General features: G+C 43.1%; 1 protein-coding gene across 3 annotated transcripts in view; it reads right to left on the reverse strand.

Moving 5' to 3' along the window:
- POLD3 (DNA polymerase delta 3, accessory subunit) overlaps nt 1-20,946 on the reverse strand; it is a 64,914-nt gene extending 43,968 nt beyond the window's left edge. Inside the window, exons 1-2 of one of the 3 annotated variants that reach the window (XM_027581169.2) lie at nt 20,890-20,946; nt 4,647-4,702 (exon numbers count right to left, since the gene is read on the reverse strand). Coding sequence is in view for 2 of the 3 variants with exons in the window: in XM_027581167.2 (XP_027436968.1) it covers nt 4,647-4,702; nt 6,229-6,288 (116 nt within the window). In the remaining variant the exon portion in view is untranslated. Of the gene's footprint in view, nt 1-4,646; nt 4,703-6,228; nt 6,382-20,889 lie in introns of those variants that run through there. The other 2 variants (XM_027581167.2, XM_027581168.2) reach the window with 2 other exon arrangements.
- Nucleotides 20,947-23,252: the final 2,306 nt, after the last annotated feature.

A 23,252-nucleotide genomic window follows, 5' to 3' on the forward strand; every position in this document is an offset into this window, starting at 1 on the left:
CCTGCTCGGCGGGGAGCCTGCTTCTCCCTCTCCCACTCCCCCTGCTTGTGTTCCTGCTCTCGCTATCTTTCTCTCTGTCAAATAAATAAATAAAATGTTAAATAAAATAATGCTAAAAATAAGAAATGAAAAAATAACTTTTTTAACAAATCCAGTCAAATCAATAACAACCATGCCCAGTCACTGCCCTCAGTGTCACCAATGATACTTAAAATGCTTTCACTATAGATAAAATTTTAAAAAGATGATGGGACACTTAAGTCTCAATTTTCTCAACTGTTAAAAGAAGTTGATAACACCCATCATATTGGACTGTTAAAAGATTATGGGAGATAAGTATTTGTGAAAATATCTACCATAGTGCTTAGTACTCACTCAACAAATATTTATTGGCGCCTATATGAGCCAGGCACTGAAGATACAATGATTGTGGCATACTGTATTTTCCAAAGATGGCTACAATTTCCATCCCACATGCTCTTCTACATTCTCCCATAGAGAGGTGGAGTCCACCCCCCCACCTTGAACCTGGGAGGGCTAGTGAGTCATTTTAACCAAAAGAATGAAGCAGACATGACACCGCTTGACTTATGACACTAGTTGGAAAAGGCAATCGGCTTCTGCCTTGCTCTGGAACACTAGCTTTTGGAGTCCAGAGCTGCTATGTAAGAAGTCCAACCACCTGGAGACACCATGCTCTTGATGAAGCCCGGGCCATATAGAAAGACATACACTACACAATGTCTGATCTACAGCCTCAGCTGAAGTCCCAGCAGATGGCCAGCATCAACTGCCAGATATTTGTATAAAGATGCCCACAGGGGCACGTGGGTGGCTCAGTCGGTTAAGCGGCTGCCTTGGCTCAGGTCATGATCCCAGGGTCCTGGGATAGAGCCCCACCTTGGGCCCCTTGTTCAGTGGGGAGGCTGCTTCTCCCCTGCCTGCCGCTCCCCATGCTTGTGCTTGCTCTCTCCCTCTATATCAACTGAAAAAAAAAAAAAAAAAAGATGCCCACAGATGATCAGGCCCCTGCCATTAAGGCTTCCCAGCTGAAGCACCAGACATTATGGAGCAGAGATAAACCATTCTCACTGTGCCCCGCCCAAATTCCAAACCAAAAGAATCTATGAACATAATAAAATGGTTGTTTCAAGCTGCTAAATTTTGGGATAATTTGTTTCATAGCAATAGTAATTGGAAAAGTGATCAACGTGATAAGCGTGTAACCTATTTTCATGGAGTTTATGTTCTAGTGAAGGCGGGCAGCCCTAGAAAATGTCAGATGGTAATAATTATAAAATTCTGGATCAACTGGATATCCACATGCAAAGAAATGAAACTGGACCTTTCCTTACACCATATACAAAATGATTCCTGGAAGAAATAGTGCCTCTTTACATATTTGAGGGCTTAATTTAAAATTAGCTTGAGTTGGGGGCACCTGGGTGGCTCAGTTAGTTAAGTGTCCAGCTCTTGATTTTGGCTCAGGTCATCATCTCAGGGGTGTGGGATTGAGCCCTGCACTGGGCTCTGCACTGGGCGTGGAGCCTGCCTGAGATACTCTCTCCCCCTCTTCCTCTGCACCTCTCCCCACCCCTCCCTAAAAAAATAAAAAATAAAAATAAAATAAAATTAGCTTGAGCCAACACCTAATTTGAAAACTACAGTGTATTCTTATTGTGAGGCCTGAAGTATTTTTAAGATGTTAACAAGCACGATATGTAGAAACCTTGAATATAGTGATAATTACTGTTGTAAGAGCTAAAAACTACAAAACTCTTAGAATAAAACATAGAAGTAAATCTTCATGACCTTAGGTTGAGCAAAGCCTTCTTAGATAATATATACAAAGCACAAGCAACAAAAGATAAAGAAACAGGGGCGCCTGGCTGGCTCAATAGGTAGACCATGTGATTCTTGACCTTGGGGTTGTGAGCTCAAGCCCCAAGCTGGGCATAGAGCTTACTTAAAAAAGATAAAAGAAATAAATTGGACTTCATCAACAATAAAAACTTTGGTGCTTCAAAAAGTACCGTCAAGAAAGTGCAAAGACAACCCACAGAATAGGATAAAATTCTTGCAAATCATTTATCTGATCACATGCTCACTTCGGCAGCACATACGTATTTGATCAGGGTCCTGTATCCATAAAGTAGTCTTTACAACTTAATAAGACAACCCAGTGAAAAAATAGACAAAGGATCTGAACAGGTATATTTATACAAACAGCTAATAAGCACATGAAAAGATGATCAACATCATTGGTCATTATGGAAATGCAAATCAAATCAAAACCATAATACCACTTCCTACCCACTAGGAGATGGCTAAAATAAAGACAGATGATAAAGAGCTGGCAAGAATGTGGAGAAATTGGAACCCCCATACCTTACTGGTAGGATTTTAAATTAGAGCAGCCACTTTAAAAAACAGCTTGGCATGAGATCTTGCCATTTGCAACGACGTGGATGGAACTGGAGGGTGTTATGCTGAGTGAAATAAGTCAATCAGAGAAAGGCATGTATAATATGACCTCACTGATATGAGGAATTCTTAATCTCAGGAAACAAACTGAGGGTTGCTGGAGTGGTGGGGGTGTGGGAGGGATGGGGTGGCTGGGTGATAGACATTGGGGAGGGTTATGTGCTATGGTGAGCGCTGTGAATTGTGCAAGACTGTTGAATCATAGATCTGTACCTCTGAAACAAATAATGCAATATTTGTTAAGAAAAAAAAAAAAGAAGATAGCAGGAGGGGAAGAATGAAGGGGAGTAAATCGGAGGGGGAGATGAACCATGAGAGACGATGGACTCTGAAAAACAAACTGAGGGTTCTAGAGGGGAGGGGGATGGGAGGATGCATTAGCCTGGTGATGGGTATTAAAGAGGGCACATTCTGCGTGGAGCACTGGGTGTTATGCACAAACAATGAATCATGGAACACTACATCAAAAACTAATGATGTAATGTATGGTGATTAACATAACAATAAAAAAATAATAAAAACAGCTTGGCAGTTCCTCAAAATGTTATATATGACCCAGAAATAGGTATATATCCAAGAGAACTGAATACATATGTCCACATAAAAACTTGTATACAAATGTTCATAGTAGCATTATTCGTAATACCCAAAATGTGGAAACAACCCAAAGGTCCATCAACTGATGATGATAAATAAAATACACTATTTAAGTATGTTATGGGTTGAATTGTGTCCCTGTTCTCCCCCTTTCCCCTCCCACAAAAAGGTATGTTGAAGTCCTAACCACCAGTGCCTCAGAGTGTGACCTTCCTTGGAAAGAGGATCTTTGCAGACGTTAATTAGTTAAGATGAGGTCATACTGGAGTAGGGTGGGCTCCTAATCCAATATGACTGGTATCCTTATACGATAGCCAGGTAAAGATATGGCACACAGGAAGAATGCCATGTGACAGGAAACCAGACACTGGGGTTATGCAGCTGTAAGCCAAAGACTGCCAGCAAACCACCAGAATCTATATTCTATAAAAATTACAGGTAATCAAGGTAACTACAATAAAATTACAGGCAACTTTATTTCATCCCCAGCCCTCAATATGCACCTTTAAGCCCCAACAGGCTTATATAATAATAGTTATTTCATAAACATCTGTAACCATAACAATTAGGCTTATATAGGTCCATTCTGGAAGTTACCTGAAACTCTTTGGGTTCGGGTCAGCATTGGCATTAGCAACAGAAATCTCAGAGAGTCAAAATCAGTCCAAATTCATCCCTAGGCCAAGAGTTTCAGGTCTTGAATGCATGAACATCACAGTCAAAGCCAGATTCTAGGTCTGTCAAACAGCAGTCCACATAAAGCCAAATGAACCGATTATAGATATCAGGAATTTTCTAAGACACATGGAACATTCCCTGACTCAAAGAAAGCTCCCATGACTCAAAGAATGGGGAAAAATCAGACCATTTTTAGGAATAAAGTGAACTAAATGAGTATTTAACTTAATATATGTGCCCTCAACCTGTTCACCAATTCCTCCCCTTGGGACAGAGACAACATTTTTAAGAAATTTTGAAGTTAATTCAAAAGCTTGCCTTTTCCCTTTTGGCCTCAAGTTGCACTACAGGTCTCAGCAAGCAAAGGTGATACAGCAAAGTTCAAGAAGGGCAATGCTCTGTGCCATCCTGAACACTCCATTTTTATTTTCACTTAAATAGTTCTCCCCAGTTTTATACTCTCACACAGCTTGTGTCAAACACCTGCTGACCTCATTATGAAGGTACTTCAATAACACCCAGATGTGGGTCTAAGGAACACATATGAAAATGTAACAAAAAGATGACAGGTATATAAAACCTGAGATGTAAACAAAATTGGCTAGCCCACTTAATAAATTTGAAGTAACAAAGTGATGGTTAACCAGAAGCCAATGCTACAAATAAATCCAGTAAATGTATCACCACACATTTGTATATAAGTCCACCTGTCTCCTAAATAATAGACAAATCTAGTATACTGTAGTAAAAATAGTATTCTTTCCTATTTTCCAAGAGAAGAAAAAATTTCTAACTTCAAGGCTATCTGTAAAGCTTAAAACAAAGCAAAACAAAAAACAAACAAAACAACTCCAATGTGAGTAAAATTAGTAGTAAATTGGACTTACTGTTTGGCCTGGTTAACATGAACCCCTAGTGTATAGCTCAGCCATTTGTACGTCACCTGCAAGAAGAATGAATTGTTTTTTTAACATTAGACGATTCCAGAGTGCAGGTCAGTCCTAAGGGCTCCTAAAGATTCCCACTCTTAGATGATTATGTCTTACAAATTACAGTAGATGCCACCCTAGTTTTGCCAAGAACCATCCATCTGGGCAGGTAGGACTGAGATCTTTATCTTACAAATACTAAAAAGGCTAATTAATGGGAGAGTCTAAAAAGAAAGGCTGATTATACAAACGAAAAGCTCTCATTTTTCCTCATTCTTTGTTTTACTAGTGCCCTTTTCACATTGTGTCCTTTTTTGTGGCCACCACTGATAACTATTAAAACTCATCTAGGGGCACCTGGGTGGCTCAGTCGTTAAGCATCTGCCTTCGGCTCAGGTCATGATCCCAGGGTCCTGGGATCAAGCCCCACATCGGGCTCCCTGCTCAGCGGGAAGCCTGCTTCTCCCTCTCCCACTCCCCCTGCTTGTGTTCCCTCTCTCGCTGTCTCTCTCTCTGTCAAATAAATAAATAAAATCTTAAAAAAAAAAAAAAACCTCATCCAGAAGCTAGATTACTTTGAAGTGTATGACTCATAAACTTCTAAGAAAAGTTGCAGCCAAACATTAATAGGCACAGGTGGTGCAGGGGCAAGGGAATGAAAGAAGTGGATGACTACTGTATCTGCGGTTAGATTGGAATCCACTGGTATCAAGCCTTGATCTTCCGTCCATCCTTCCTTGGACTCTCCTGTCATTTGTCACTTCCTTGTATGCTCCTCATCTCTTGAAGTTTTCCAATTCTAAATGCTGAGTTTCCAATAATTAAGACTTACACAGGTGAGGCAAAGCATTAGCAAAGGAGACTAACCTAGGTTGGAAAACTGCCTATCCCTTACTAACCACAAATAAATAAGTTATTTGGCCCCTTTGCTTCAACTCCCTTTTTTAGGGATACTTCCACGGCCCTCTGGGTGGGTCGCTGTAAACATTAAATGTAATAATGCATGTCCCAAGCTCACAGTAGGCACTCAATTATCACGGTTTGCAAAGTCCATTCACATTCATCGTCTCACTGGATCTTTCATTCCAACCCCGGGAAGCAGGTCAAGGCTATGAATACCAAATTTCCTAGAGGAGGAAACCGACTGTTGTAAGGTTAAACAAGTGGTCACCTAACCCAATTAAGGTACAATTTCCTCAACAGAAAATTTGGGATTTGAAACTCCAACCACCTTATCAGACAGGTGTAGAAACGCCTTAGGATTATTATCTACCAGTGCCCTTTCCCCCACGCCTCTCCTTCTTGGCCCCTGCTCCTTGCCAGTGCCCAGCACGCCCACCCAAGGGACGCGGACTTGCGCGCGCGCCAGAGAAATTCCCCCCGCGAGTCCTCGCTCGCCTTAGGGCACGAGACGTGGGGACTTGTCTCCCCTCGGCCAGTCCCCACCAGGCCAAGCGCAGAGGGGTCAAGGCCCCTGCCACCCTCGCCGGGCCCAGAACTCCAGTCGCATGCCCAACATTCCCCAGTCCTAGCTCCTCACGATCTTGTTCTGGTCCGTGACGAATTCGTCTATATTTTCCAGATAAAGCTGGTCCGCCATGGTGCTGCGGAGCTACGAGCCCCGCCACCACAACCGCAGCTCCCGCCGGCGGGAAACGTCTTTCCTCTCTCCCGGGTCCCGGGTCGTTTCCCACAGCAACGGATGCGACGCGCTACGGCGGCCGCCCGTGGGTCAAACTACTCTCGGAGACGGCGCAGACTCAAGTTGGGCGGAGCTAGTAGGTAGGAGAGGACGGAAGTGAGTAGTAGCTAGGTTCGTGCGCGTGATCTGGAGGGGCTGTTTTTGGAGCCGCTGTTTCACTGCTACAACCTAATGATTAACACAGGACAAAAGACCTCATCTCTAGGAGCCACAGCCTTACCACCTGTAAATTGATAAAATAATTCTTGCCCTTTCATACCTTTATTCAAGAAAGGTTTATCAAGTACCTAGTCCAGGCTCTTCTTAGACACTCGGGACACAGCAGTGAAATCATAAAGACAGAAATAAACCAGTAATTTTAGTAGAGTGATGGCAGCTGGGATAAAGTGCTGCTTGTTGTAATTCCTCAGAATTGAGAACTTACGGATGGTTTTCCAGAAGGGATGGGCGAAGAGAAATGTTTCAGATAAAGAAAGGCAGGAGCATTTGCTGGAAAAAAAAAAAAAGAGTTCGTTGGAGCTAAAATGTTGGGAGAAGAGTCCAGTGAAGGGAGGTGAGACTTGGGAGAAGGTAATTCATGCTGCACCTGTGAGGTTGTGTGAAGGGGCACAAGAACTTTATTCTCAGGAAAAGGTTTCAGGTTGGGGGATTTCAACTAAAATTTCTCCTAACAAGAGCTAAAGTACCCATAATAACTGATTTCAGCATAAGCCTGTGTAGTTCAGTAGGGCAGCATGGTGGAAAATGGAGCAAGCTCCAGAGTTAGACCCTGGATTTGAATCCTGGTTTTGATCATTGTTGTGTGACCTTAAGTCAGTTATTTAACCACTGCAAGCCTGTTACCCTATCTATAATACGGAAATAATAATACTACCCACTTAAAAGTTTTGTTGCAACATGTACTCATTCACGACAGCAAAAGCCTACTAAGGGCCAGGCACTGTTCTGGGTGCTGGGGATATAACCATGATTAGTAAAACACGAGAGCTTGCTCACATGTAGCTTACATTCTCATAAAGATATTTGAGGGATGGTAATGGCTTAAAATAGGATAGCGGTAGTGGAAATTGAGAGAACTGAGTGACTTAGGTTTTCTTCTTAGAGTCAGCAAAACCTGCTGATGAATTAAATCAATAGAATGTAGGAAATACAGGAATGAAGGAAAATACCTAGATTGGGAATCTAAATCTTTAGGTAAATTGTGATGCATTTGACTACCTGAGCTGTGGAAGACAGAGAAAGAGCAGATGAGAAAATTAAAGAATTCTATTTGGCCATAGTTGTAATTGAGAAAACATATATAAAACCCTCACAACATGCCTGCACACAATAAAATCAATAACAGTTGGGTTATATTTCTATACACCAGGCACACTGTACTAGGTGCTTTGAGAGGGAGATGTCACTTAATTCCTATAGCAACCCTGCAAATGGACTGTGTTTGTCCATATTTTATAGACTGGATTGCTGAGGTTTAAGAGAGGAGGGATGGATTTTCCAGGCCACAGGGTTGAGTAGTAGTGCTGGGAATGGAATTCAAGTTTCTTGTCATTGTTCCACAGGGATGGGAAGTAAGTCAAGATAATTGGCGAAAGAATCTTGACACTACTCCCCACCAAAGGGAGCAGATGATAATACTGTATAGCTGCCCCAACATGGCCCCAGATATACCAATATTAAAAAGTCGCGTGACTTTTAGAAGCCAGATTAGAAGTTAACCTAGGGAGGCCTACCCAGCTTGAACATTCCTACCTCAGGGGAGAGGAGCTGAATGGAACACATGTGGGCTTTAGAAATCTATTTTTATTTTAAAAAGCAAGCAAACAAACAAAAACCTGTGCTTGAATCCCAGCTTTACCACTTCCTAGCTGTGTGGCCTTAGGCAAATCAGTTAACTAGTCCTCCGTTTCATGAGCTTTTTAAAAGAAGGGACAATAAAACACAGTGGTATACTAATAAATGTTTAACAATCAAATTTAAAAAGCCCTGATTTGTAGACAGCGTCTGTGGTGTATATACTCCCATCACGGCAGATTTCAAGTTCCTGATATTGATGTTACTAAACACAGAGTTAGGTAGAGACACACAATATCACACCAGTACTTCCACAATACATGCAGAATAAACAAATAACCTCAAGAGCATATATGGCAGTAAAATAATTAGGAAGCGATGATATTTGGATATTTGTTGTCTTTGTTTTTAATATGATTTAATTGTAAATTTATATAATTTAATTTTTAGCAACGGCTCTTGTGAAGAATTAATAAAAGGAAACCTAGTTTGGAATAGACTTAGGGGGTCACTAAGGGGAGCTCTCAAGCCCTACCATTCTTTGTCAATTGCAGATGCAACAGGGCTTGTTCTGTGCCTGGGGCATTAACAATGTAAAATTAACTCATCTTATTCCAGGCATCTGTAACGTTTTCCATATTTGAAATGTAACTGGCAAATCTCCAAAAGGGAAAGAAAGGTACCACCATTTCTACCTCTACCTTAATGCTGCTTCTTAAAAAAAAAAGGACAATTCAGTCCCTGTTCCTTAAAGATGAAGCTTCACGGGCGCCTGGGTGGCTCAGTTGGTTGAGCGACTGCCTTCGGCTCAGGTCATGATCCTGGAGTCCCGGGACTGAGTCCCGCATGGGGCTCCCTGCGAAGCGGGGAGTCTACTTCTCCCTCTGACCCTCTTCCCTCTCATGCTCTCTCTCTACCATTCTCTCTCTCTCTCTCTCAGTAAATAAATAAAAATCTTAAAAAAAACTATTAAATAAATTAAAAAAAAAAAAAGATGAAGCTTCACATCAATGTCAAAAACAAGGACAGTTCTCCAGGAATCAGAACAACCAACCAAAGTATTTCCCAAGCAAATGAGGCCAGACAAAACTTGGGGATGGTAGTGTCAGCTGATACCAGAAGTGGGAGCCAGAGGATCAAGATTCTTCAGCCTTCATGCTTCCAAAAGACGTTGATGTTAGAAATAGAAGACTGACCCTCCTATTTCCTCCTTTTCATTCCCACTTCATCCCAGAGATGATTGGCATCAGAAAATCTAATGATTGTGACAGGGCATTGGATGGGAAATCTAGACTGGACCCAATATGGGGGAGAAAACGAGGAGTGGTCAACTTATATGCAGGCAGAAGCCCCAGACTGAGAGTAGGGGAAAGAGGCCAAGCCTCTGACCAGGAAAGGGGGCCTGTGGGAGCAGCTCAGGAGCCCTACCAGCTAGCTGAGATACAGGGCTGCCACAAGTCTCTGAGGGATAGCATTTCAGGAAGGAGAACAAGTCAGAAGGAATACAAGACTAAGAATTATGGTTTAGGGAACACATAACTGTCCATGGGTCATTCCAGAGTCCTGGGGACCCAGAACTTATTAACACCAAGGTATTTAGCATTAGATCATTCATCAAGTATTTTTCAAGGCCTCCTGTCTGTTGGGCCCTGTGTGACTATTGGGAACACAGCATGGTCTTCATCTCTGGGAATTTAGTCTGTGGGGAGTAAACAGCTGCCCTGTGAGGGAAGCACAGGTTGCCATGGAAACCTGGCAAAGGCAACTAACTCAACCCGGGGATCAGAAGAAATGTGGGGAAAACTGTATTTAGGTATCCAGGACTAGATGGTATATATCCTTTCACTTTAGGTGAAATATATAACAAATGAAATCAGAGTTCTGTCATTGTTACAGCTTCTAACATGCACAAAAATCTGATATAAAAAGAGCTATTTTATGAGAACATGTGTACCTTGCGCAGACTGTCTTGTGGAATGTACAGCTATCAAGGCCAGGACACATCAACCTTCTTGACAGCTGGGGAGGCAAGAGCCCAGGGAAGGCTAAAATAACATGCTGTTCTAACACACCTTATCAGTTCTATAAAAGTCAATGTAAAACCCCTCAGTTACCAAAACAAAGTGGGTGAGCCAAGAGGGCACTCAGACGCTGGTTCTCCTGTTTCCCACCCACTGCCGCCCCACCACACACACACATACCCCCAGCCCACGCTTGCACCTCAGTCTGTTTATTTCTCAGCTCAATCACCAAAAGGTTCACGTTGCCACCTTTGTTGCCTCAGACACACAGAAAAAGAGCAGGAAGATCCCCTCCACACACTCCCATCTTGCAATTGCTTTGTATATTATTTTCCTTTCCCCACCCCCTTGGGGGCTGGAAGGGTGCTTTGGAGGAGTGTGTGTCCATATTTTTGCTGTAAACATCTTTGCTGCAAGCATTTTGGCCACATAAAAAGGCAATTTTGCCATAAAAGATAAAATCACAAAAAATAAAAGAGGGACATTCATTAAAAAGGACATAATTAAAAATGAATAACAGGGGCGCCTGGGTGGCTCAGTTGGTTGAGCGACTGCCTTCGGCTCAGGTCATGATCCCAGGGGCCCGGGATCTAGCCCCGCATCAGGCTCCCTGCTCGGTGGGAAGCCTGCTTCTCCCTCTCCCACTCCCCCTGCTTGTGTTCCCTCTCTCGCTGTGTCTCTCTCTATCAAATAAATAAATAAAATCTTTAAAAATAAATAAATAAATAAAAATGAATAACAAAATTAAAAAGACCTATGGCAAAATACGAAATATTTGAATACATTCAAAATGTATAGTGTAGATTCATGTCAGTACTGCGTAAATAACTGATTTTATTTTGCGGATTATACCTAAGCATTTGTCTTCAAAGTCTTTCATTCACAGTATTATACTTTTTTTTTTTTTTGCTTGTTGATTCATCTCACCGGACATCAAATGTTTTTTGCTAAAATTTCTTCCTTCATGAAGAGAAGTATCCGTTTTCAAAGAGTAGGATGTGTATCTGTAATTGAATTTTGTATGGCTGTTGTGAAAGCCTTCTACGCTGTTGTTTGTTCTACGCAATATGTTTGACATATTACCACATGTCCATTGATAGACATTACAAAATTCTATGGGAAATGTGGGTTCAAACCCCTGTGCCACTGTATAGACCATTGTGAGGGCTAAGATTCATTTAATGTAAAAATGGGAGTACTGCGTTAATGGAGAAATGAAACCAAATTCAACCAGTGGATGAAACCAACAAACTGTCAAAACAACCAACTAGTTATTTTTTTCTTTTGTAGCAATATTGCCTTACAGCCAATCAGTTACGTGACAAAGATGCTTATGGCAAAATTACCTACAACCAGAGGGGTGATGGTAAAAGTGAAGATAATTAGAAATTGGTTATGGGAAGTTTTGTCCTAAGCACATTATTTCTGAATTATTAAATCGGGGGTGGGAAGGGGGCGGTGAGGGAGGCTTGGCATTCAGGGCTAGAAAGAAACATGATCCTTCTCTAGAGACCATTTCTCTCTGGCCCCCAGCGCTGCTGGTTGGGAAGACTTCCTGAGGAAATGTCATGTGACCTCAGCTTTGGTATAGAGTAAAGGAGGGGCAAAGGCCATTCTAGACCCAGCGGATATAGTAGCTGCCCTCTTTGCCTCCTTGTCTCTCTCCTGCCATCACTGCTTCTCTGTCTGCAACTATTCTGTTTGGCTTTGGCTTAATCACAGTTTCTACTTCCTCATGGTTTTAGTTTGAACACAGCCATAAGTTACCAGGGCTCAACCACACCACTACCTCCAGCTTTTCCCCGCACCGTTACAGATGCTCTTGACAATTCCCATTCTGTAATTCCTAAATGGTTGAGCCTGGTTTGCTCAGCTTATCTCAGGGCTTGTTTTTTTTTTTTTTTTTTTTTAAGATTTTATTTATTTATTTTTTTGAGAGAGTGAGAGTGAGAGAGAGAGGGAGCACATGAGAGGGGGGAGGGTCAGAGAGAGAAGCAGACTCCCCACTGAGCAGGGAGCCTGATGCGGGACTCGATCCTGGGACTCCAGGATCATGACCTGAGCCGAAGGCAGTCGCTCAACCAACTGAGCCACCCAGGCGCCCTCAGGGTTTGGTCTTTTAAATCTCCGGTTATCAGGGCACCTGGGTGGTTCAGTTTGTTAAGTGTCTGACTCTTGATTTTGGCTTAGGTCATGATCTCGGCGTCATGAAATTGAGCCCCACATCAGGCTCCGTGCTGCTTAAGATTCTCCCTCTGCTCCTCCCCCCCCAAACAAACAAACAAATAAATAAATCTAGCTCAGAGTATCAGTCAGTATCTTTTTGAGGATACTGAGCAGCCATGGACAGGTTCCTCTTGGACAGGTGCTCCTTTACTTCTTCCTCAATCACTCTTTGAATTCTGTCTATGAGCCCACTATATACATGAGATATAGTAGAATACAAGATGCTCAGATGCAGAGTTAGACTGGGGATCCACAACATCTAGATGGGCCTTCAGAGGGGAGTAGATCACCCAGGGACAGAGCTGAAGGCAGAACCCTAGGGAACATCCACAGATAAGGGACATACAAAGAAGCAAAGTCTTGAAAAGGGAACTGAGAGAGAGGAGGAGGACTGGGAGGGCTCAGTGTGGAAACAAGTGAGTTTGAAGGAGGGAGTGTGCAACAGTGTCAAATGCTTCCCCAAAATGGTGTTAGGTAGGGGTTGAAAGGAAAGCATTGGAAGTCAGGAGACTTCTGATGACGTGGGCCCCAGGAGCAAGAGGCACAAAAGCGAGATGGCAGTGAGTTGGGAGGGTAAAAAAGTAAGAAGGAGAACTAAAGATGGAGGGTAAAGACAACTCTGGCCGATTAACTATGTGGGAATGGAGAAATGGTTGGGAGTGAGGGTGGTCATGAAACTTCACAACATATCTACCCAAGCAATAGGGGTGGGAGGTGGTAGTGGGCATTTGTCTTAGAAAAAAGTATGACAGGCATTCTGGGGTCTTTTCCGTCTGGACTGTCCTCAGTAGAGATCCCTCAGAAACTTCAGGCTAGAATCTGCAGAAAAAGGGCATATGGTAGATCCTCAGCTCCCACAGAATGGAAATTTCTTAAAGCTATTTCATCCTTGGATTCCCAGCACCCAGAGTGGCCACAGCTGGCACAGGGTAGGCCCTTAGCAAATAGGCATTGACTGGTAACTGAATGGTTGAATGAATCAATGGATGGATAAAACTGAATTAAATATTGTTCTGTTCTATAATCCCTTTTGTTGATCTACAGAATATTGTTTGTAGAAGGTGTTGTCTACCTTCCCTTCCACCACTCAAACTATTACATAGTCTGTTATCACAGTGAGCATTGCTGATAAACTAACTGGGGAAATCCAGCTTCCTTCAAAGGACCAGTGATCAGAAATGACGTGGGGTTAGGGGTGCTTTTATGGACAAAAGTTAGGACCAAGCACAGGTCCTAAACAGGCTTGAGAGCTGCAGAGAGTACTGCTGCTGGACCCCAAACGGAGGCTTCATACATTCCTATATACATAAACTTCATACACAGGGTTTTATCTAGTAAATTTCATCTAGTAAATACTCCATGGATTGACTAACTTGAATTATCTTACATTTCAATATTTTCTCCCAAGACTCTGGAGTAAAAAACGAAATTAAGTGGTAAACTTCACCCAAACAAATTCTCCTCCTTTCCCCTTTCTCTGTCCATGAGGAGATGGCTCCATCACACCTTTGATTTCTCTGTACCTGTCCAATTTCAGGACATCCTTATCATTGGTCTGTTTTTAACTTGTTTTTCTACTTATTAAGGAAATTCATGTTCATCTTCATCTTCTGCAGCCTCATCTCTGTTCCAATCTGCACCATGGTCCATCTTTAACACCAGTTCCAGGATATTTCTTTTTCTTTTCTTTTCTTTTTTTGTTAGAAAGGGGGGAGGAGACAGGGAGAGGGAAAGAGAGAATCCCAAGCAGGCTCCATGCCCAGCTCAGAGCCCAGTGAGGGGGCTCGATCTCACAACCCTGAGATCATGACCTGAGCAGAAATCAAGAGTTGGACGCTTAACCGACTGAGCCACCCAGGTGCCCCCAGGATGATGTTTTTAAAACACAGATCTGATGATGTTACCCCCTACTTAAAACAACAACCCAATATTAGAATGCTTCCATCACCCCCAAAATATTCCTGCGTGCCTTCATTCCCCACTTACACGACCAATCCCTGTTCCCATCCCCAACTCCGGGTAATCACTTATCTGTTCTCTGTCTTTGTAATTTTGTCTTTTAATATAGACGGAACCTACAACGTGTAGTTATTTGTGTTTGGCTTCTGTTATGGGATGAATTGTGTCCCCCCACCCCAAGCCCAAGTATATATTGAAGTCCTAACCCCCAGTGCCTCAGAATGTGATTGTATTTGGAGATAAGGTTTTTAAGTTAAAATGAGGTTATTGGGGTGGACCTTAATCCAATAAGACTTGTATCTGTGTAAGAAGAGTTAATTCAGACAACATACACAATTAGAGGAGAGCCCAAGTGAAAAAAACAGGCTTAGCAGAACAGCCTCATGGAAGGAGCCATTGTTCAGATGGGTATACTACAGATGAAAAAGTTAAAGTCCCAGATGTTTAGTGATTTTCTCCAAGCTCACACACCAGAAAATAACCGAACTTGGGACTCACATTGGGACTTCTTAACCCCCATCCAGGCTAGGATTCCTGATAGACTCCTGGGGGGAGAAGATTGGGTGTGGGGAAGGGCATTATTCAGTGTCCACATGGGGACAGAGTGCCTCGTGTCTGGTCTCATTATGAAGCCAAACTTGGCTGGAGTTAATGAATGACCAAATTGAAGTTTTATAAAAATTAATCTGGTAGCATAGAGTATTACTCATTGGTGGACACTGGTAGTCCCACCCCTTCATTCTGTGGATCCCATGTCTCCCCATGTCCGTTTCTTTTCCGTCCTGTTTTCTCAAATCACTTTTTTCTCATTTTCTTACCTTAGCCCTTGCCCCATTCCTAGAGCTCTGTAACAGCCTCCAACTTCCTTTGGTATCTCCTGCTCCAGCCTTTCTCCTTTCCCCACATCCTTCTCTAGCCACACTTTGGGCTCTGTGCCAGTACACCCCTGATGCTTACCAGACGACAGATTCTATTCATGGATTTTACCCAGGAGCTGGCTAGGCGGCTTCTGGGTATTGGGAAGAAAGACCTCCCTTGCCTCAGGCACCCATCCATAAAACAAGGGGCCCAGGACAGACCTTCCAGATCTGACCCTTTCAGAGGGTGGTGCTCAAACCCTAATAAAGGACTGACAGGTATGTACGGTCACTGAGCAGGAGATGGCAGAGTCGCCATTCCTTCTGTCATCTCCCATTAGGAGGTGCTGGTACTCCTTCTCACGGGAAGAGTAACAATGACTATAGGATCTCAACAACACTAATTAGAAAACACTATGTGGGTCAATCTTTAAATTGAATTCATTGGGGCGCCTAGGTGGCTCAGTTGCTTAAGCAACTGCCTTCGGCTCAGGTTATGATCCTGGAGCCTCGGGATCGAGTCCCGCATTGGGTTCCCTGCTCAACAGGGAGTCTGCTTCTCCCTCTGACCCTCTTCCCTCTTCCCTCTTCCCTCTTCCCTCTTCCCTCCTCCCTCCTCCCTCTCGTGCTTTCTCTCTCAAGTAAATATATAAAATCTTTAAAAAAATTTGAATTAATTGCCTGAATTTAAAGAACAGGGGATTTTATATTAAAAATCATATTTCAGGTCTTATTTTTAATCCAAACATCTAGCTGCCATCTTCTGCCAAGGATATTTTGCCATTGGTCAAAGTACTTGCTCTGTTATTTTTCTTAAACCTTATTGTTGTAAGTGAAATATTTCTTGGCCATGTATTCAACAGAAGGAAGAAAGAGCTAGATTGAGAGGACCACAAGTTTCAGGAAAAGAGGGGGAAAGAACCGAGTTTTTGTGAAAAGGAAGTAAGCACAGTGTTGCCTGTGTTGAAAGAATACAACCTGAAATGCCATTATGAAAATAAAGCAAAATAAGAACTAAGAAGAATATGGAAAAAATGTGAGATGAAAAAGCAACAAAATGGAAGAAAGGACTAAAACATCAACAAAATTTATTCTTTTTAATGCAGATAAACGTTTCTGCTATAAACTGTAATTAAGAGGGAATAAATTATAAGTGAGTAAAATAGAACAGAATAAGTAAAACAGTAGCACCTTACAGAGGCTGTAGGCATTTGAGATTCTGTCTAATTCAATCTCTTCCCCCAGGATGGGCTAGCTGAGGCCCAGAGACATTAGGTAAACTGTTCAAGATCACAAAGGTAGGAAGTGGCAAAGCTGGGAATAGAAATCATGTCTTTGGACTTTATATCCTCTGCTTCTTCCATATATCCTACAGCCACAGAGCTTGACAAACACTTGTTGAATTGATGAAAGGAAGCATAGTATAAAGGGAAGAACTTAAATTGTGATGGGGTGTCCTAGATTCTAGTCCTAGATGTGCCAGTGACAGGCTGTGTGACCTAGGGCAAGTCACTTTCTCTCTTTGGATCTCAATATCCACGTTATAGTATAGAGAAAGCTTAAACTTGAAACTTAGAAGGTCAGTTGGGAAGTGTGTCCCAGTAGCCAACAATAACCGTTTTGTCTTGGGGTTAAGAACTTGGCCCCAAGGGAAAGGAGTAGAAACCTCATGGTTATAAAGAAGAGAAATCAACTCTGGCTGATTTGAACAAGAAATAAATTTGTTAGGATGATTTTCTATAGCTCAGAGAGTCACCAGAAAGCCTGAAGAATCAGGCTCAAAAAATGGGCTGAAAATGAAAGCATATATCCACACGGATACTTGTACACAAATGTTTATAGTGGTATTATTCATTATGGCCAAAAAGTAGAAAAGGCCCAAATGTCTATCAACTAATGACTGAATAAACAAGATCTGGAACACAGTGGAATATTATTCCGTCATAAAAAAGGAATGAATTACTAACACAAGATACAGCATAGATGAACCTTGAAAAAACTGTGCTAAAGGAAATAAGCCAGTCACCAATGACTACATACTATGTGATTCCATTCCTACGAAAGGAATAGGGAAATCTATAGACAGAAAGTAGATTAGCAGTTGCTCAGGGCTGAGGAGGGGGACGGGGAGGGGGAAGCAGGAGGGGTGGGAGTGATACTTAAAGAGCACGAGGTTTCTTCTAGAGATGATAAAAATGTCCTAAAATCGTCTATGGTGATATAGTTGCACATATCTATGAATAATCTAGAAAATGAATTGTATATTCTAAATGGGTGAATTGTATGGTATGTGAACTATATCTCAATAAAGGTATTAGAACAATTGGCAGAAGCAAAGGGAGTCAGGGCAGGTACAACCTCATTCCTGATCTATCATGCTACAGAACCGATTCAATAAGGACACCACTGCTGCTTCTACCCATGCCCTGAGCACTGGACCCAGAGGCCACCACTCACTCTACTGGGGTTGCTGCCCTGAAACCTGGATGTTGCTGCCACTGCCCCCACCACTGCCAAACTCTCCACCATCCCTGCTTCTTTGCAATACAAGCATCTTATTCTAAGTTCCAGGAGAATGTACCTGATTGATAGGGTCTAAATCATCTATGCACACCCTAGCTGTAAGGGAGTGCTGGAAAGCAAATTTCTGGCCTTTTTTACTTCTATAATAGGAGACAATATCTGCCTTTCTCCAAGAATCCTATGGTGGAGAATTCTCCACATATAAGAAAGGGGTTTAGGGTTGGGCAAGTGAGAAAACCAACCAACCAAGGAACAAACAAAAATAAAAAATCAAGCCTCTATACATATATATAATCCCAGTTAAAATGCAGGTATTTCAGATTAACCTGTCCTTCAAATATTCATTCATGTATGCTTACAGTCACTGTAAGCGCTTACTAAGTACCTAAAAACTCTTTTGCTGGTGCTATGCTAAGCTCTGTGGAATCAAATAAAACACCGACCTCGCATTCAAGCAGTGAGCAGAAGAAAAAATGGAGTGTTACGGGTCTCAGGCTAAAAGTATAAGGAGGGAAATAGGGGCACAAACAAGGGATTAGTCAATTCTCCTTGGGGAGAAGGTTAGAAAGTCTTTGTTGAGAAGAATCTTTGGGGAGAAACTCAAAAGGTGGGTTGGTAAAATAAATAAATAAATAAATAAAATTCAATTTTTAAAAAGTGTGTTGGTGTCTTGCTAAGCAGAAGAAAGGAAATCAGGGCATGGACCAGCCAAGTGCATTAGGTGAAACCATGGACAACACTATGGTGAAGGCTTTGGGTGTGAGACCGCACAGCAAGAGAGGGCTGGACAGGTCCCCAGGGGCCAGATCATAAGGGGCCAAAGAGTTCAGACCATTATGGACTTCCCTCTTTTCCATAGAGAGCTATTGAAGGATATTTTATTTCAAAACATCATTTCGATGCTGTGTAGAGGATAAACTGGAGGAGAGAGTATTGCAAAGAGGTCAGTGAGCAGGCAGCTGCCATAGTCTAGACTTTGGATGACAGAAGAGAACTAGGGTGGTAGCGGCCGCAATGGAGAGGGACAGAGATGGATATGAACAAGGAGAAGTTGAGTAGACCTTGTCAGAATTGCTTAAGTGATAACAGGACCCTGACAACTCAACTGTCCCATCTACACACTCACCCACTCATGCCCCAACATGTACCGATATGTATGTGCTGGGGGTGCAGCAATGGCTCCCACTTCCGAGGGGTTCTGTCTAGAGAGAACAGGCATCTCAATAGGCAGTTATAAAGAGCACGGTGGCTGCTGGAAGCCTGCTGGCTAGAAGATGCTGTGGGGGCATTGTGACTAGGGAGTTCAAGGAGGACTTCACCCAGATTTGAGACCTTTTTTTAAAAGATCAAGAGGAGGGGCACCTGAGTGTCTCAGTCGTTAAGCGTCTGCCTTCAGCTCAAGTCATGATCCCAGGGTCCTGGGATTGAGCCCCGCATCGGGCTCCCCGCTCAGAGGGAAGCCTGCTTCTCCCTCTCCCACTGCCCCCGCTTGTGTTCCCTCTCTCGCTGTGTCTTTCTCTGTCAAATACATAAATAAAATCTTTGAAAAAATAAAAGATCAAGAGGAGTTAGCCAAAAAGAAAAAGCTGGAAAGAGGCATTGCAGCTGGAGAGAAGAGCATGTATGGAGCCATGAAAAGGTGCCTTGTAGATCTCCAACTATAGGAGTGTAACAGACCAAGGGCCCCAGGTAAAGTCCACCGCTCTGTTTGTGCTGATACCACACCTGCTTTAAGCGGCTACCAGCCAAGAACTGTGTGCAGCAGGGAAACTCAACATGACAGCCCAACCTTTAGAAGTGGTCTAGGACACTTTCCACCCAACCTTCCCTCCCCTTCTGCTTACTTAGGGTCAGACTTGCATGGAGGATTTATGGTTCAACTAACCTCTCCCTTCTCATTTTTTTTTTTCACATGTTGCTATATGAGTAAAATCCTTGCATGTTTAATCCCCTCTCGGCTCTGCTTCTTGGAAGACCTGGATTAACACACCTGTGTAAAAGCCCAAATTCTTTAAGAACTCTGGGCTTCACGCTAGATGAACTCACAACAGTTGGGATACCTTTAGTAAGGTCTATTGAGACAAAATAAAATTTAGAGTTTCGGGGTGTTTGGCCTAGAGGCGTGGAGAAAGAGGAGAAGGGTTGGGATAACAAAGAGGTGTAATTGTTTTGGGCTGCTGAGTTTTGGGACCTTTTCATGTTTGGAGAGGTCCCCATCTTAAGAGATTGACAGAGCCAGCTTCCCGTTAGAGAAACTGAAAAGGCCAGACTTGATTTCCCAGCAACCCCTGCCGCTAAGGCTCGGCACATAACCTAAGTAAGCCCTGCCAGTCAGATGGACCCTCCTTAGGCTGACCATGAATTGGAAGCTAGTGAGGCAAAGAAGCAGGGGTATATGCAGAATCAGTGTGAGCCACGGCTGGCAGCAAAGGCAGCAGCTATAGTGGTAGAGTCCGGGGTCTGGCACTGGTCATCTTGATGGTGCAGGCAGTGGAACCCACTCCCTAGAGCAGTGGCTATCACGTGTTCACTGGGCCAGGTCTATGAATTTGGGAGTTCATCCTGGGGTGAAAGCTTCTCTGGCCCTCCAAGAGATTCTGTGAGCTACCTAATATCCCTTCAACAATTCCTTTTCTGTTTTTTGTTTGTTTTAAAGATTTGCTTCTTTATTATTTTAGAGTGCACGTGTGCACAAAGTAGGGGTAGGCAGAGGGAAAGGGAGAGAGAAAATTTCAAGCAGACTCCCCACTGAGCAGGGTACCCAACACGGGGCTCAATCCCAGGACCCTGAGATCATGACCTGAGCTGAAATCAAGAGTCAGACGCTGAACCAACTGAGCCACCCAGGCGCCCTTCCTTTTCTGTTTAAATAAGCCAGAATGTGGTTCATGTTTGCAGGAAAGAATTCTTCTTGATAAAGGTAAGAAGAAATAGGAGCTATCAGCAGCCTCAATGAACAAGGATGGAGAAGGGTAGTAGGACAATGTGATATGATGTGAAAATCCTTAAGCTCTGCAGCTTAATTTGTATCCTAGCCCTTCACTTATGTATCAGTTAGCTCAGGCTGCTGTAACAAAATACTGTAAAATGGCTAGTTTAAACAAACATTGATTTCTCACAGTTCTGGAAGCTAAGAGGTCCAGTGAGAGCCTCTCTCTAGTTTGCAGATTGTCACCTTCTTGTGGCATCCTCACGTGACGCACAGAGAGAGAGAGCTCTAGTCTCTTCTTATAAGGGTACTAATCCTTTATAAGGAGCTCCACCTTTATGACTTCATCTAAACCTAATTACCTCCCAAAGGCTCCACCTCCAAAAGCCATCACAATGGGGATTAGGACTTCAACATATGAATTTGGGGGGACACATTCAGTCCATAGCAACCTATTAGCCAAGTGACCTTGAGTAAGTCACTTATCTTTCTGAGCTTCAGTTATCTTACCTGTAAAATGGGGGTATTGAGTTTTACCTCCCTCATAGGGCTATTGTAAAGATTAATTGAGAAAATAGGTTTGAAAATGCTTTGTAAATATAAAATGAGCTTTACGAATGTTTACAATTTATCTCAACAGTGCTTAACACAAAATGTGGCAGACAGTGTTCTTTAAATGTTTGAAGTAAGGGGGTGCCTGGGTGGCTAAGTCAGTTAAGCATCTGACTCTTGATTATGGCTCAGTTCATGATCTCAGGGCCCTGGGATTGAGCCCCTGCCTTGAGCCCCTGCCTTGAGCCCCTGCCTTGAGCCCCGCCTACGGCTCCAAACTCAGCGGGGAGTCTCCTTGAGGATTCCCTTCTTCTCTCGGCAACCCCCCCCCCACTCTCCAGACGCTCTCTCTCTCTCTCTCTCTCTCTCTCTAAAATAAATAAATCTTTAAAAAGAATGTTTGAGGTAAGAGAAAAGGATAACAATTATCGTAGGAGCAATTACAGCGTACCAGCCACTTTGATAAATGCTTCATCGGCATTATCTTCCCAATACCCCAAGGTGACCAGCCTTCCTGGTTTGCCTGGGTGGGACTCTGTGGGTTTAGCACTGAAAGACCCACATGGGAATCCCGAGACATAGGTTTGAGTATCGTGCCCATTTTACACATTAGGAAAATGAGGCTTAGAGAGACTGGGCAACATGTCCCAAATCACATTTAGTAAATGGCAAAGTCAAAATTTGAACCCAGATCTGTCCAGGAGGAAACATGGGAGGAGAAAGGTCTTCAAAGCAGATCAAAATCCTGCTCTTTAGCTGCATGACTCCATCTCAAGCCCAGTTTGGTCTTAAGGGCTGACATTGGGAGGTTGCCCAGAAAAGGCCCAAAGCTAGCCCAGCCCCAGGTCACCTGTTCCTCTAGGGCTGTCCCTGGCAGGTCTTTGTTTTGCTTTTTACTTCATAGAAACTCTCCTGTTTCTATAGGGTAATTAAGCCCTCATGCCTTATCCTGTTTATATTTTGCCTTTGTGTTTTGTTTTGCTTGTGAATGAAAGAACAATCAACCTTGCTAATCCAAACCACTTGACCCCTTAAAGCAGGTGTTTTTGGGTCTTGAGCAATAGCATGACTATCAATACTGATGGAGGTGGGGATTTCTGTGCCCAGCCAGGGTCAGAAGTAAAGTGTTTCTCAGATGCTGATGAGTAAATTTTGCTTGGGGTACAGAGGAAGGGCAGTCAGGAGGGAAAGAAAGCCTGGTTAATCTCAGGATTGTACTTCCTTTCTGCTCTGATACATCTGTAGTTGCCCCATTTTACCTCCCATCAGTTCATCCTATGCTGTGCCTTTGGATCTAGAGTCAGGGGGCTGGCATAAGTTCCCCAGCTCTGCCACTAGTGAAGTGTGTGACCTAGACCATCTTCCCTCTCTGAGCTTCAGTTTTCTCATCTGTCAAATGGGGGAATCAGATTAGCAGATTAGGTACTTCCCTAGGGGTCCTTGTGGTGTTGACACTCTAGGACGCTGTAATGATACATATCATTGAACTGCTTCTGAAAGCAGGTTCTGGACTGGTGGGGTGTATGTGTGTGTGTAGATGTGAACATGTGTGCATATGTGTGCATGAGAGTTGGAGTGTGAGTGAGGATGTGTGACTGTGTGAATGTGCATGTGGGTTGTTCTCAAAAACATATACTCAGGGCTTGCTTGAAGTTCTAGCTCTGGTCAAAGTCCTGCATCCCACCCCTGCCTAACTCTCCTGAATTGCTTTTCCAGACTCAGCTCTCCCATATCGTGGAAGTAAAAACATTTCTTCTGGTAGACAGCACCGTGGACCAGAGTGAGCACTAACTCTGGAGTCAGACTTGGGTTTGAATCCCAACTCCACCCTGTACCTGGTATGTAGTTTTCAGCAAATTATTTACCTAAGCTTAAATTTCATCAATGGTAACAAGGAGTGAATAGTTAGTCCTAGCTCAAAACAGTTAGAGGCTGGAATGACACAAGTATGCCAAGTACCTGGCTTAGAACCTAACGCATGAGACACTCTCAATCAGGACC

This window comes from Zalophus californianus, chromosome 11, assembly GCF_009762305.2.
Source record: "Zalophus californianus isolate mZalCal1 chromosome 11, mZalCal1.pri.v2, whole genome shotgun sequence".
NCBI lineage: Eukaryota > Metazoa > Chordata > Mammalia > Carnivora > Otariidae > Zalophus > Zalophus californianus.